Raw genomic sequence first — 17209 nt, forward strand, 5'->3', positions numbered from 1 at the left:
ACTTATAATTATCAACAATAGGGAAAACTTTAAAACCATGTATTACTGAAAAATAGATGCTGTTACTTAATAGGACACTATGGCTAAGTAGTTAGCGTACGCGCCTTTGGCGTGGGAGACCCGGGTTCGATTCCCGGCGGGAGTTCATGTAGTTCGGATTCCACATTAATCAGAGGTCCCATCTCATATAGCCTCGCTGCTAAAATAAACGCTAAACTACAAATTAACTCATTAATCGGACACTAGTACAAAACTTTAAAAATAATAAATTGTCTAGCACATATATAGTTCAAAACTTTTTGTTAGAAGTTCGTAATGTTACGAGAAGACAAAGTATGACGTATGATGTAATATAATATATATAGCAGTCTATTATAGGTAGGGTGCTAAGAAATTATAACTGAAAAAGAAAAACTTAACGAAAATTGACAAAATATGAGGCGCGGCCGGAGTGTAATTTCCTAATTAACACAAAGAAGACACAGTGACCTTGAAATACTTATTACTACAGATAAAGCACAGATAAAACTGCTTATCAACATAATTACCACCGGAATTCAAACACTTGTCGCACTGTGGGATCAACTTTTGAATTCTGTCACATACTTTTGCGCTGAGCTTTCCTGAAATTGACCCTGAGATAAAACCTGCCAAAAAGATTATCAATTATAATAAACAGATTAACTGAGTGGGACGTGAGACAACGTAAAAAAATCTCTCTGAAACTTGCATTTCGCAATTTGTTAGGTATGGAAAACGACCTGAAAGAAAATAGATAGGAAATACGCTCTTTCACATCAACTTCACGCACAAGAACAGAATTAACCTCAATGGAAGATTCAGGGTTAGAAGAGGAATGAAAACTATATTTAGAATTGACTTTTTAATGGGTGATATAAAAAAATGGCAAGTTACAAAATTTGGCTATAATATACAGAAAAAAATCAAAGTCATTAGTTTTTGGAAAAGGTTTGACTTATTCCTTGTTTTAAAAATCGAAAAATGATACCATATAATAATTCTTACTTGACTTTAGATTTTAATCGAAGTCATAAAGAGTCTATCCGGATGCAATGATGAGAACATACTTTGGAGAGATGGCTGAAATTTAGCTCAAATGTAAAATAAACTATTTAGATTTTATAATCCAAAAGCAAATTGTCCTAAAATGGATGGAACATGTTAAAAAAAAAAGCACAAAACATTAACATTAATGTCGATGCAAAATCAATGAAAAACAAGTAATTCCTCCACTTATCTCAAAAACCAAACGAGGGAGACAAGTAATTCCTCCACTTACCTCAAAAACCAAACGAGGGAGACGAGTTATTCCTCCACTTATCTCAAAAGTCAAACCAGGGAGACAAGTAATTCCTCCACTTATCTCAAAAACCAAACGAGGGAGATAGCTGAAATTCAGCTTAAATATAGAAGAGACTATTTAGATTATATATTCCAAAAGTAAAATTTCCTATAATGGATGGAACATAGTCAGAAAGCAAGAAACATTAACATTAATGTCAATAGAAAATCAATGAAAAAAATGAAGTCGTCCACATTTCTCAAAAATTATAATAAAATGGCAAATTGAAAGCTTATTGCAAAGACATAATGAAGACCTTGAAAACGACGTATAGCACGAAAGGTAAATATGGATAGAGCATTTTCAAAAGTCAAATTGTTTGAGTAAAATCGATAATAATGATAAAGTATATGCATCTTCTGCAAATTACCCAAGGTGCCCCACGCGGAGCTTATGTGCTTGAAATATCTCACATCTGGACTTGAAATCTCCAGACTCGATTTAGCACGTAACGTGACTTTTGACTTGATCGCGTGACATAGTCTGGTCCTTATGGCAAACCTAATAGGCCCTTTACAAGTTTCATTTTTTGAAAATGTTAACACTCTAATGTAAAATTCCAATCTCTAAATAACTTTTGAAACAACTTAGCATGTAATTAACTAGACAAATACTATAGTAAACAATTTAATGAGGGACGGAGTATTTATGAAAAATTTTAAGTTTTGTATTTTAACATTTTATCTTGAATTGGTTAATTCTATCACTCCTTCTACCAAAACTACTACTAATACTGTTTCTAATTTTAATGTTGGTACTTACCAAACTCCATTAGGAAAATTCAGAGAAGAAAAATGAAAACAACTAACCATATTCTCCAGGATTTCGTCTGCGAAATGCTCTGTCTAATCAACTACTGCAATAACTACAGTGCTATTTATTTCCCGATTTTAATTAGAACAAGGATTTCAAACTTTTATTAATATTTTAGAATTTGGTTTCTAAAAGTGCTACGAATTCCTTATTTAATCTAACGTTTACAGTCCCCTCCTGACTTGCCAAATTACCTGTACTTTAATTTTATTTCACTAACAATTTTACTAACAAATAAGAAATTAACTAAAATTACTAATAAGTAAGCTTAACTAACAATATGGTAGGCCAACTATAGTTCAATTAAACAAATTACCACTTTTATTATTATTACGCAATCTTCAAAATTACTATTTTTATTTAGTGTCGATAATTTGCAAAGAATTATTCAAAAGCAGTATGTTTACAACAACCTATGACAATGTAATGATTGAATGCTACTGAAAAAAATTAATTTTTTATTTATTTAATAAACCATTTGCACTAGTTATTTTAGTGTAAAATATTTTACAGCTTCGCTAAATAAAACTATTTAAAACAAATGTACTAATTTCACGAGCACGGTTATAGATTAACTACATAAACAGTTTTGAACTTCTAACGTCAGTTAAGTAATGTAATATTTTTAATAAAAACGGTCAACATTTTTATAACTGAATTATGAAATTATTAACTATTTTTCACTTATTCAATTTAACCTGCTTTTTACCAGATTAAATTAAGCACCGTAAAAAGTAAGAAAAATAGAACAGGAAAACAGACCCATTTCGATAATTCAATTCAATGTGCAGTTGCGTATCACAGAAAACAAGTTTTGCTCGTAGCTCTTCTGACGTGAGTCATAAATACTTGCATCCAAAAATAGGCATTCGAACCACGAAATTATTAAATGTTAACGCTAGCGGGAACAATTAGATGTTGTCTTTCCCATGCTCAAACCTTTAGTTCGACATGAAAAGACAAAATTCTCTGTAGATCAAGTGTAAGCTCAATCTACAGTGCCACACGGGAACGAGACTTTAAACTCCTAATTGGAACTTCACGAATATTTACGACTGGTTACTTCGTTACATAACTCAACCAAACAGAGAATCTTGAGCTCTAAATATCATTATTAAAAAAAAAATCGTTTTAGAAAATACAAAAAGACAAAAATATGAACTCTGCAGAACAGAACATAAAAGACTGAAAATAAACTCTAAAGAATATAAATAATTGTGACGAGCTATTGCACGTTACAATTTCGATGTCGCAAAAATCAGCCCTCTGGGAGTGGAACCAGTGTATTACAGCTACGTGCAATTAATCACTATCAAAATACTTTCCGAAAAGGAATTTCTTGAGGTGTAAGAAAACATAAAAATCATCCTGAGTAAGATCCGAGTTGTACGGTGGGTGGTCACACACGTCCTAGTTAAACGACTGTAGAAGATCGGCTTCACCTGCTTTAAAGTCCGGATCTTGCTCCGAGCAATTTTCATATCTTCTTACACCTCAAGAATTTCCTATGTGGTAAGCATTTTTATAGTAATGAACAATTGCAAACGGTTGTCATACAAAGGTTCCATTTCCAGGCGGTTACGATGTCAGAATACAAATACGGTACATAATAACAATTGTTCGAATTCCGGTAGTAAATGTATTGAAACGAAGTGTCACCTGCGCTGCATCTGTGACAATAAATGTTTCAACATCACTGTGTCTTCTTTGTGTTTGCCACCCTGGGGAAACTTACTTTTTGGACGTGCCTTGTAACGTTAGAGTAATTGTACTTTCACACATTTCAAGGAACAACACAATATGTGATTAGCGGTCAACATGTAAATTGTGGTTGATTCAATGCTGTAATAGGTAAGCTAACGTTTTCTTTTATATATTAATAAAACAATCGATTTAAACTTATTTTGCACACCAGATCCTCTGTTGGTGCGAATTCAATAACACACAAAGAGTGAAAAAGTGAATGACTGGACCGCGATTCGAACCTAGGGTCTCCGGCATACCGTGCCGATGCGCTAACCACTACGCCACCTATCACCCCACTAGGTAGCGTAGTGGTTAACGCATCGGCACGGTATACCAGAAATCTCGAGTTCGAGTCACGGTCCAGTCATTCACTTTTTTTACTCTTAGTGTGTTAAGTTAACATTTTATTTATTTCGGTATTTATATACTTGAATATGTACTACTATCTGATTTTGACGAAGAGCTATATTTGACCGATCGACGTTATTATTATTATTATTAGTTAATGAGTAGCTATGATATTTATTGATCTGTTCATTTCAGATTTGTACGACATAAACTACCGAGCACGATCCATCTATGGTCCAACATTTGAAGATGAATGTTTTGCGATTAAACATGACAAGGCTGGAATTATTGGTATGTCCAATGAAGGAAGGCATACGAACTCTTCAGTATTTTATATCACACTGAAGAAATCACCGTGGATGGACACTAGATACGTAGCTTTCGGGTAATTGTTATATTTTCTCATATATTGGTAGGATTAAATTACACTATCTAAGGAATTTTAACCTTTGGTTTGTCCTTGGGTTCTTATGGTTATTTTCCAATTCATACAGTCTGACCATGACCGAAAACAGTATTTGTTTGCCTGAAACTTTGGTTTTGTAAAGATAGCCTTAAAATTATGCTATTTTAAAAGAAAATATTCCGCCTTTTAGTTACAAACACATAACTCTATTGGATTTTGTACAAAAAAAATTATTTGTACCTTGTTGTATTAGGAAATAAACAGGCTTTTAATTGGTGTATATTATCTTCCAATATTTTACACAAGGGGGAAACTAGAGCTGAATGATTTATGAAAATAGTGTTACTTTTTCAAAATTGTCATTAAATTTTTGATATACTCGCAACCCTGATGTTTTGTAAGACTAGTCGACGTTGCCTAATCACCTTTTTGAAGTACATTTAGGGTACCGATGGTAAAATTTGTTCGTAGTGGCAAACCATTATTGCACTAATGTGTGTTGGTGCCCCTGCTATCCCAGAGGCAAAGATAGCAAAGGAGCTTTGTAAAACCTTCCTGCAAACCTTTTAGGATTGCGATAACTTTAGTCTCCGATCACCTTCCATCCACACTTGTCATAAGACAAGGCCTGCAGTACTGTCTTTACGTTGTAGGCTACTCCTCCTTCAGATGAATAGAGGGAGCCAACGGAAGAAACAGATACTTATTCCCATTCTGAAGCAGTGCAGTTTTGATTTTACAGAAACTAGCAATGAACATGTTTCACTCGTTAGGGTTACAGTGGATATCAATGTATTTTAACTTCTCGGCTATAATCATTACAGAACCACAGTAATCTTGCACAGAGATAAAACATGAAAAAAGGCTTGTGGTGTGACTTCTGAAGTGTCATATTTACCGACTCATGTAATAAATTCCACTGTTTCAGCCTAGAAGTTATAAGTTTGCAGTTAGCTAAATGAGTTCTATATCTCTGATCAATCCATTCATATTATCCTGTTTTGTCTTCTGATCATCACCTTTGTAATCAACATTTTGTGTACCTTCATCAGTCTCTGAAGATTCCTGTCCTTCTGATGTTTTCTGTCACTCAGATGAAGAGGGTACAGGGTACTGAGAACTGTATGGAACGGAAGCCATGGAGGAAGGATATATCTATAACTGGTGGTACATTCTTGCCATGACGGCGTTTTATTAGGTTTCCCATACAGAAATAGCAATTAGTAGGAGCCATTATGGTTTGTGGGTTGTCGCCAAATTCGTAGTATTGCAAGTCTCATTGGTTCTTCTCTCTGTACAATTGTGTCAAAATAGAAGAAACGTTATATAAAGTAACGTTCAAATTACATTTGTAAAGTAAATGAAATAAACTTTAGAGACAACAACAATATAAACATTGAGGAACGCAAAGCATATAGCAATACAGGAGACAAGCTTGGATTATATTATTTTAATAGAGACATTCAATAGTTATCTTCCGAGGTTCTGAAGTATTCACGCAATACATGAGTGGCTATGGTTTGTCCAGATCAATAACAGACATTCCAAAATATGGCTTGCTAGCCTCACACATCTTAGAACATGATTGTAATGTGAAATGATTTCCCCTGCATTTTATGAAGTCGCCACAAGCGTAGCGAAATGAGTTAGGAGAATGCTTCAACTTTGATATTATCTCTGAAACAGAGGACATAAGTACATGTTTGTCATCTGATGCTTTCCTTGTACCTTGAATGTACATACTTGCATACAATTACGAAAATGCTCTAATGAAAAAATAAGAAACAGAGTTCACCATACGTCTGCCATACGAAATATTAACAGTCATTAAAATGTGATAGTTCGAAAGGTTGGCAACACTGTTATATATATATTTTGTTCTAGTAAACCTACTGTGGAACAGATCTAAGTTTCCAACGTGATTTTCAAAAGCTTCAACAGATTAAACTAGCATTCTTGCTAAATGAAAACGTACAATACTTGTTTCATACATAAGCATGGCAATATAACTGACAGTCTGATGAAAGAAAACAATTCCATATACATACCTGAAGACCTGACAGTTTCGCTAAAACTCTTGCTTCGTTGTGTTACAGTAATCATCCAGTTCCAAGGTGTAACCAGTTCAGATGAAAAAATATCCGAAGTATCACCTCAAAGACGTCCGCTATTACAAAGCCCATATTGCTAATTTAAAACACATATTTCATCGTGGAAGTCGCAAAACCAAAGTTCATTAGTTAAAATATCGCATTTCTGTCTTTTTCATCACACATTATTGGAAAGCAACATTTACAACCCAAGGACAAAATGTGGGTTACATAGTGTTATTGGTCTCTATCAGCGATTCTACTAATAGTTTATCTATATTATTATATAAAAGGGTAGAAGTGACCCACTCATCATCGCCCAGTCGGCGTTAGTATAGCCAGAAACGTGACATTTGTGCAGAATACCCTCCTTGTCACGGAAGCAAGAGATAAGAAAGAAATTTCTGAAACACATTTCCTCAGATGGGTAAAGAAGGTTCAAATTTTCTGACCACGTCTCACAAATCCCTTAAGTTAAAACTATGAAACTTTGCATACAAATAAGGAAATATGTGTATCAGCATTTTCGACAATCCCGCTTCTAAAGACAAAAAGGCAAACATTTCTATAATTCTCAAATTTCCCTTTGTATATTCAGAAAATATTGAGTATAAGGGTTTGCTTAAGTTGGAGGTTTGTAATTTGGCGTATAAATTCTTAATTAAAGTAGCTCTTAATAAAACTAAAATGAATTTAGCGTTCTCATAAATTCCGCTCCTAAGGGGAAAAAGATGGATCATTTCCATAACACTTAAATTTTTCTTTCTTTATTAAGAATGTGCCTAATGTGAAGATTTGCTTAGATTAGATATTTGAAATTCGCTGCATATTATTTTTTTAATTAAGAAGGGAGATTTTTTTTTTTTTTTTTTTAATATTTTCGGAAATGTTGCTTCTAAAGGGGGAAATTTCTGTAATATTTAAATTTTCGATTTCTTATTCAGAAGATGCTGAATGTTTTTCGTATGTTGCTAAATGGGAATTCGATTAGGTTTTTAGTATGAAATTCGGTATCTAAAGTCTTAATTAGGGATAAGAGAATACGTGTTACAGCGTTTTCAAAAGTATCACTCTTAAGGGAAAAATCAGTCCTAATTTCTGTAATATTTAAATTTGACTTTCCGTATTCAGAAAGTGCTGAATGTGAGAATTCCCTTAAGTTGATGTGAAGTTCATAATATGAGATCTTAATTTAAGATAAAGGAATTCATGTTCCAACGTTTTCTAAAATTCCTCATCTAGGAGGAAAAAAGGACTATTTCTATCACATTCAAATTACCGGTTCTTTATTCAGAATATGTGTAATGTGAGGACTTATTCAATTTGGAGGTATGAAAATTTATATGTAAACCCTTAATTAAAAGTAAAGGATTACATGTGTTGCAGATGGTTATTTCCGCATTGATTAAAAGTATTGCGGAGTAAGTCATACTTTGTTCCGAGATATTCGGATGTTTTTGGACTAAACAGAGCTAAATCTGTTGTGACCCGTGTGTGTCTGAAATATTTGTGGATCAAGAATCTGAATGAGATGAGAACTATGGAATATTGTATTGATATATTTGTGTATCTGCTTGATGTAATTTGGTGCTTCTGATAATAAATAAGTATTGAGTGGGCTTACTTCTTTTTGTTCATTGGGCTTACGAAGTCTCGTGTACATTACATATAGGGATAAAATCTATCGTGAATTCTGTAAATTGCAAAGCATTTGTATACGCTCCCATGTCTGAAGTTACTCAAATTTATAAAAACACAACAATGTGTTTCAGTATTTCGAAAATTCCTCCTAAGAGGTGAAAGGATTCTATTTCTATAACACTTAAATGTCCCTATCTATATATCTATAGCGAAGATGTCTTTCAGTGTTTTTGAAAATATCGCTTCTCGAGGGAGAACCGGCCAATTTCTATAATATGCAAATTCCCGGTTTTATATTTATTACATCTTATTCTTCACGTGTGAAGAATGGGCACTTGTGCAAGTAATATATAATATGGCTATCATGGTAGTGTTCTTTATTGGAAGATAGTACTTTAATTTTAAATGTGAAATTATTCATGGTTAAGATAAGCTGTGTAAGTTGGACTAAGAATCATGTAGTGGATTTCGGGTTGTATGTTTGAAAATCTTCTAGGCCCTTTTTAAGCGGGATGTTGGTGTATAATGAAGTTACATCTATGGTGATTAGGATGGTGTTAGAAGTAGAGGTTCGGTGACGGAGCAAATAATGAAAAAGGAAGTCACTTTTGTTTGAGGTATGATGAGAAAGGCTCGGCGTAGGGGTGGAGCTGATAGTTAAGCAAAGTAAAGGTGAGTTCGCTGAGGCTACCAATACTGGAAACAATGGGTTTTGGTCGTCCGTTCGTTACTACTTTCCAACTAAGGATCCCTTCAACCTTATCAACAAATAATTCAGTCTCGTAAGAAAAACCTTCGAAAAATCTTTTACCCCAAATTTCCTTACCTAATAATAAAGATCTAGAGTAACCTAAAACGTACAGATTTGATCAATCGACGTGAGTTTTAAGCACATAAGAATATTTACTTTTTATCTTCAACTTAATTACACTATTTATAACAGAAATCCATTATTTGTTACATGTGTTATATTAAAGTAGCAAATATAATTCATTTCGACTATATAAATGCTTTGTATCCAAATATGATATATTATCTTTTTATGGTAGTGGATGTGTTCTTAGTAAACACACTGCTCACCAATAACTAACTGCGTTATTAGTGAAGTTTGATTAATTGTTATTTGCACAATGTTTAAGTTCCTTAAGATTACAGTAGAACCTAGCTATCATCTGGAAAAAAGATTTTAAAATTTTTTCCAATGTTAAATAAAATTTAATTATTTATATACTTAATGATAATTGTTCATATGTTATCTTATTTATATATGTTGAAAGTAATAATGTAATAGTTGATAAGATGTTCATCATCTTTAGTTTATTAAATCATGTTTCCAAGACTTCAAGAAGATTCTCCTTCTTTCTTCCAAGAAGATTACCAGACAGTGCTGTTTGTGACCATGAATGCAGTGCTAACAGTACCGCAACTAAAATTATACAAATATTATTCTCCGTGATACTTATACTTAGAAGCTCGTGAACCACCAAGTGAACTTTGTGGTGAACAAACACCGTATTTGTGGGTTTTCTCGTGGTTCTCTCCTTTCCTCCCACTTTCTTCATTCCACCATTTCATTCATTTCTCAGTCTATCCGGCATAACCGTGGGACGTGAAACTTACAGATTGTATTTCATTTTCATTTTGTCTCATCATTGAACGTTTTGTTCTCCGTAAAACGCTAATACCATTACATAATTTACTAGCCTTCATTTTGAAAATATTTATTATTTTCTGTAGTTTCCTCGTTAACTCATGCCTTTGTTTTATGTTTCAATCCTTTTTTTCGTAGATTATGCAAAAATTTTCTCTTTTTTTCTCTCTCTTCTCTTCATTCCTTTGCTGTCTGATTGGTTCTTACTGACCCAGCCATCTCATTAGTTTTATCTTTCTCCACTAAACTTCATTTACTTTCAATCTGGTAACATTATTACGTGACTACATGATTATACAATCTAACATGATGTTCATCTGAATCCTTTACAGCTAGTGCTCTTCCTCCCTATGTGATGAAACATTTAGCGAAAGTTCTTATAGTGTTCATTTTTAGTCTTTGTGATTATGTTTTAACTGTTTTCTAGTGTGTAATTCATTATACATACCTAATTTATAAACATGACAGTGCTTTTTTTTACTGGCAGTAGCAATAGTATGCAGTACCGGCACATTCTTCTGAGGTTTTAAAAAATTGCAATATTTCTTGCTAGACAGCCAATCACAACACGTAGAACAATATATCAGGAATAAAAGCACTGATAAGTATAATAACTAAATGGATATATCTTTAGAAGCTAGATTCGAGATACAATATAGCAATCCAAACTACATGATATAGTAAATTGTGCATCGTGTAATTCAGTAATAGATTATACTAAGTCATGTTCACAAATTACATTTTTGTTTTGCACAGCCACAAGTTCTTATAAAAATATATGCTGAACTCTGAAGGAAAATATAAACATTTTAATCTTTATTTATCTATTGTATAATAAGTGGTAGTACTACGTGTACACCACGTGAGGAAGTTTGGTTTGTATGGTGTGATATTTTCTCAATATTGAAACTAGAAGTTTTAGTAGTTTTCTATCACTTTCGGTTTTAATAGAAAGATTAGAGTAGAGATGGAATATCTTCGTGGAACGCTTCGTTGTTTGCAAGAAACCGTTTCTTGATATTTATATCGTTTCTACTCTATAGTGGTCACCATTAAAACCGGTAGTGGTTTATTTTATGTCACTTATAGTTTTAGTAGAGAGGTGAAAGTGGAGATGGAATATCTTGGGATGCATAATTGATTACAGAAAACAACTTCACACTATCGATTATAGTTTTAATTCATGAGTTCAAATTGAGATGTAAAACTGCAGAAATTGCTCTCAATATCAACTAAGCATATGGTCAGGGGGGGACTATCAGTGAACGTACAGCTCAATTTATTTCCAAAAATTTCGTCAACTAGACAACCACCTGGAGAATGAGGAGGGTTTTAGACGTATTTCTACAATTGAGGATGAAGAATTCAAAGTCATTATTTAGGCAGACCCACACAAAGCAACATTGCAGATGAGATTTTTCATGTTGACCATTCAAGTTTTTCAATATTTGTATCAAATGGGAAAATCAGAATGGGGAAATCAGAAATGGAAATCATGGTGCCTCACGACATGAACGAAGACCAAACACTTCGCCGATACGAAGTCTGCTTTGCACTTGTTCGTTGAGCAAAAAATATCCATTTCTTGATAGCATTGTGACATGCTACGAGAAATTAACCCTATACGCAGTGGCTGGTGATCAATGAGGCACTAAAGCATTTCCCCAAGTTGAAGCTCCATCTAAAGAAGGTAATGGTCGCTGTTTTGGTGGTCAACGCTTGGAATCATTTATTACAACTTTCTGAATTCTGGCGGAACTATCACATCAGAGAAGTATGCCAGGAATCGACAGAATGTACTAAAACACTGCAAAATTTACGGTCTGCATTGGTCAATTGAAAGAGATCCATTTTATACGGGAACGCCAGACCAATGTTTCACAAATGACTGCACAAAAAATTAAAGAATTAGGATACAAAACTCTACCTCAAGCAGGTTACTCACCAGACCCATCTCCCACCAATTAGCACTTTTCCAAGTGCAAAGGCAATTTCCTGTAGAAGAAGGTGTTCAATAACCAAGCAGCAGTCGGAAGCCCCTTCGGTTCTAAAGTATAGGTTCCAGATTTTTATGCTACCAGAATCAATGGACTTATTTTGTTGTTGGCAAAAGTGCATAGGTTCTAATGGTTTTTATTTTGATAAACAAATTTGATTATACTCTTATAAATATATATATATATATATATATATAATTGTATATTGGAAAAAGAATTGTAAGAGCGATCGTTACGTGATAATGCCAGATGTAGATTTTAAAAACATGTATGTGTATCATAACTGGGCAATGAAATACGCTGGATACTCTATTATTGGAAATAGAAGTGCGAGAGGTCCGGCTGATGAGTCAAAGTTAATATTATCAAAATCGTATGGATTTGATATCTGATTTTAAAAATAGGTATTAGCATATTTTCTACATTATATTGTTATATATATATATATATATATATATATATATATTCAACCTTGAATCATTTTCGTGATAAGTGCAGATTTTAATAATCCTGAATATATTATGTGAGAAATGCGGAACATTGTCTGAATACATCTCAGTATATTTTTTACGTCTTGTATACGTTTCTGTGGGCTTCAGATAACATTTGAGATAGTGCAATACCCGCAACTTTCAGCACTCGTTTTTGAGCACTCTATGTAGTGTATACTTATCTGAACATATGGTTTAAAATTAATAGCAACAAGGTTGACAGAATTAAAATAAAACGTTTTGTAACTATGATAAACAGATCATGGATGAGGTAAACCGAAACAAGGAATAAGAGATAGTTAACATGAACAAGACTCGTTTTCATATTTTCCAATTTAAATATAGTTGTTGTAATTTTTGAAATATTAGCTGCACTGCTTTTTTGTTTACTCTTGTCCTCCGCTTGACCAATGCCTTCGAAGATTTAAAGAGCATTTTGGTATCTGTTAAAAATGTCTTATGAAACCGTTAGCATATTAGATAGCAGTTTTCCAGCTAAGTGCTAGATGCGTTAAAATACTGAAGTATAAAGTGAAGACAGAGAAAATATGTATGTAGGTGATCGGTAATTGACTATGGATCTTCTCACTATGAAGCGGTTCTTCTAGCGACTCAGCAATCAACTACATTACAAGTTATTTTTCTCTTCTGTCCCTTTAACCTGATCAGAGTTTTATATCCATGAGACAATAACCCGCTAATGGAAATGCATTGGTATCAAGCACGTTTTCATCATTTTACAGGAGTTTCACCTGCAAACGTTGGGAGACACTGAAATATATACACTAACGTCAATATAACAAATATAAGCTATAAATAATCAAGGATATACGTACGTGCGATTTGAAAGGAATGATCATGTGATTACCACTCCATTGCCATAGACCACAGACCATGCTACAGTAGATACATGAATACTTAAGACCTCACCGCTATCAATGCTAATACAGTACCATTATCTGTACATTTCGAATTTCATCACTATTGAAACCAGAACACAGGGCAGTGAGACTGGATAATCAGCATAGCTTGATACGAGAAGGTTCTCAGTTTATCACTGATTGGATTGACTCACAGTGAATTTTCCACCCAGCTTAGTTGCAGATTTCTCGACTAGGGTGATCGCTACAGACCCATGTTACAAGTAGGATAATTTGATATGCCCGTTGTGCGAAAAGTCGAAGCCAATCTCACAGTTATACCTACTGTGGAGAGAGCTCCTCTAGCGAGTTGAAGTCTCTTGGGATGTCCAGTGTTGATGCCACAGCGTTAAGGTAAGCACACATCCTCATTTCCACATCCAGAAGTATCGTCAAGTACCGAATCACACTGTATGACCACAACGCTGTAGAGCCCAACCCATTTGTGGGAGTTACAGGAAAACAAGATATGCTAAGTTCCAGCCCTGCCTATCTCAAGAAACGTTAGAACTTAAGGTACCACGCACACTTCTTCTAAACCTAATGGCATTTGTTAGTCGGCTGTTTGGGAAACGGGGCAAATCTCTCGTTCCTCAGTAGAATTGGCAGTTTCTCTTTCTATATGAGGTGAGAAACTGCAGTTGGAGAATTGCTGTACCCCCACCTTAAGAGATTTCCAACACAGATTCAGAATCTGCTCTCCAGATAGGGGAATAATCAAGGAAATGCAAATAATTATGTGTAGCAATTGGTACGAGCGATTACGAAATTGATTTCCTATAAACCTAGGTTGGAACATTTTCGCAATCCAGCTATATTGTTTGAGAAATTGTAGACTGAATATAAAATCCATGCTAAGTGCCAGAACGAAAATATTGAGTAAACAGCCGAGATGTTATTCAGAACTGATGGGACATATAGGCACGCGCGTTCTTCTGGGGATTATTTGAACTACTACCAAAGTGAATACTAGATAGCCAGTTTTTTACTGAGTAGTGTTAGGCACATAGGCCACATTTTTACATTAAACCGACTTTTCCATTTTAGGCACTTAGCACGGATTTTATATTCAATCTACAATTTTTCCCTCAGTCACACCAGAAGAATGCAGAGACTTTCTGAACATACTGATTTATGCCGCCCATTTTTCTCTTTGATGAAGTATGTTACGTCAGATTTGAGATGGACTTACGATATATAGGTGCTGGTTACAGCCAAGGAATATAAATTAATAAAAGTTTCCTGTAAATATGAACAATGAATCAGCCTATACTAATGCAATAATGCCAGTCAGCTGTTGGTTTTAGCTTATGAAAATACACACACATTAGAGGTCTGCACAGACTCGAGCCGAGCCCGCGGGCCCGACTCGGTCCTACAAAGCATGTATCACTTCGGGCTCGGGCTGGGCTTGGGCTGTAAATTTTTATATATACAACCATATTTCTCGGGCCTTTACGGACCTACTTTGTAGATATACTATACAACGATATTTATTGAATAGTCCTTTCTGAAGAACTTTTAAAGCACAACTCCAAAATTAAACCTCTAATTGCTGTAAATAAAAATACAATTTTGCGTCAATTATTAAGTTTCTGTAATAAGGGCTTATTTCGGGCCCATTTAATTACCACAAGGGCTCGAACCGGGTGCGGGCCTAAAGGCTAAAACATATTTCGGATTCGGGTTGGGCCTTTGGGCCGAGCTGAGCCCAGGCTAAAATTTCCGGCCCGGGCAGACCTCTAACACACATACACAAACTTAAAAAAATCTCTACATCCGATTTACAATTCAACAAAGTACTTTATAATACTGTTTCACTGAGCTCTCTCGTGGCTATATGGCACGCCTATGCGTCTTCTGAACGAACGACAAGAGTTTGATTCCCGACGGAAGCTCCTTTTAGACGCTACGTTAAGCTGTAGGTTCACATCTTATATAGCCTCGCTTCTGAAATAAACGCTAAACTCTAATGCATCCAATTCTATCTCAAGTGTGGTCATGTTGACATTGACATGCCGTGTAGGAAGAGATATGTTGTATTCTGTGTGTTTTATCAGATAATGTGTTTTATCAGATAATAAAAATAGAAGTTAAGCAAAGGAGTTCACAGTTTAGAGTGCACTTGTGTTGCTGCTTTTCACAAATTGAAGGGAAAATGTGTTTCCCTTTCAACAAATTTGTGGAAATTGGAAATAATCTAAGCTCACATTTAAGAACTTTAAATGTGAAAGATCGTCTAGGATTTGTGATCACATCTGTATATAGACTACCTTGTTTGTTTGCGTAGTTCGAATACATTTCATTTTTGCTGAAGTTAAATACTTCAAAAATGATCCATTTTAGAACATCACAATCTCAAATATTTTAATATATCCTGTGTTTTTGGAATAAATAGCAATTAACTGTGATTTGGAAACAAACCAATTGAGTACTATTATTCTATTTCCAGACGTGTTGTAGAAGGAATGGACGTACTTTTCAAAATTGAAGCAGAAAACACGTACTATGAGAAACCAGAGCGAGATGTTCGGATACTAACCTGTGGAGAACTCAAAATCAATGCTATTCTCAATTCTATAAAGTGTCCTGCATTGGAAGACCACCAATGATAGTAGTTTTCATTTAAAATAATGACGTAGACATATTGTATATGAATTTCTTCTACTAAATAAAATAAGAAGACAAACTTTAGACCAAGAGTATAATTCTAAGGGAAAATGGTGACAAGCAGATTCTTTGCATTTTCTAAATTTCTAACACTTTCAAATATTACACGTCAATTTGCATGCAATTGCAATATTTTGCTTGTTACAGTCATGATGCAATAATTCCACATTATATAATATTTTTCATTATTCATAGAAACGTATCTATTCAACTAGAAGAATAAACCTAGATATTGCAAGATACTCTAGCAGCCCTAAGAAAGCTTCACTTTACCAGATAACGATAAGGAGGAATATAATGGTATAAAGGACATTCTCTTATTTGCAGCTCATTGTTTTCATTTCTCTGGCTTTTTGATTTTGATTTTGCTTCTTTCTTTCTTAAATGAAGAGCATAATTCTGAAACTTCCTAGCAATGTAAAGATCTATAACCACATTTGACAAACTATCTTGACAACTGGCACTTCTTTAATTTTTTAAAGTGCAGTTTCATTCCCATTTGAAGATGGGCGGGAACACTAGTACGTAGGATGTTAGTTGAGACAAGGGTGTTAATCTTCTGCTCTGGGGCTACTCAGAACGGGTTTATACACTTGGAGCCTTGTTAGTTAGCGACAAAGAGTGTTGATGAAGTTACATGCAATCAATGAAGGGATGGCGACAATAAATGCGATGATGGGTGTTATAGAAAACAGCGGTCTGCTCACGTTTGTGGATAGCAACAAGATGATTTATTGGTATAGATAAGCATAACGTGGTAAAGCTGATGTCTGGTCTAAGAGTTCATGAAAAATCGGATGAGCGTTTGATATGCGGGGTTGAATGTAGCGAGAGTGGAGGCTGTACATATGACAAAAGGGTGTTGATGTTGTACGACGGCAGATCTCGGAGTCGGAATGCGTGGTGGCAATGAATAAGTAAGGTGTAAGGCATGACACTCCAGAACTTGAAGCTTGTCATAAAACTTTTGTGCAGCTGACAACCAGGCGACATGTCCATGCGTAAGAGCAGGACGAACAAAAACTTTATATGTATAAAGAACGAGTTTGGTCTTAAGGTCTCAATTAGTGCGT

The 17209-nt window shown here is 34.5% G+C and overlaps 1 protein-coding gene across 1 annotated transcript in view; it reads left to right on the top strand.

Annotated features, from left to right (window-relative positions):
• Window positions 1-16160, top strand: part of LOC145662120 (uncharacterized) — a 59429-nt gene extending 43269 nt beyond the window's left edge. The window contains exons 6-7 of the mRNA XM_081727455.1: window positions 4466-4655; window positions 15919-16160. Of these exons, the coding sequence (XP_081583581.1) occupies window positions 4466-4655; window positions 15919-16078 (350 nt within the window). The 3' untranslated portion in view covers window positions 16079-16160. The remainder of the gene's footprint in view (window positions 1-4465; window positions 4656-15918) is intronic.
• The last annotated feature ends 1049 nt before the right edge of the window (window positions 16161-17209 follow it).

This window comes from Thermobia domestica, chromosome 10 (assembly GCF_964235325.1).
Source record: "Thermobia domestica chromosome 10, izTheDome1.hap1.1, whole genome shotgun sequence".
NCBI classification, from domain to species: Eukaryota; Metazoa; Arthropoda; class Insecta; order Zygentoma; family Lepismatidae; genus Thermobia; species Thermobia domestica.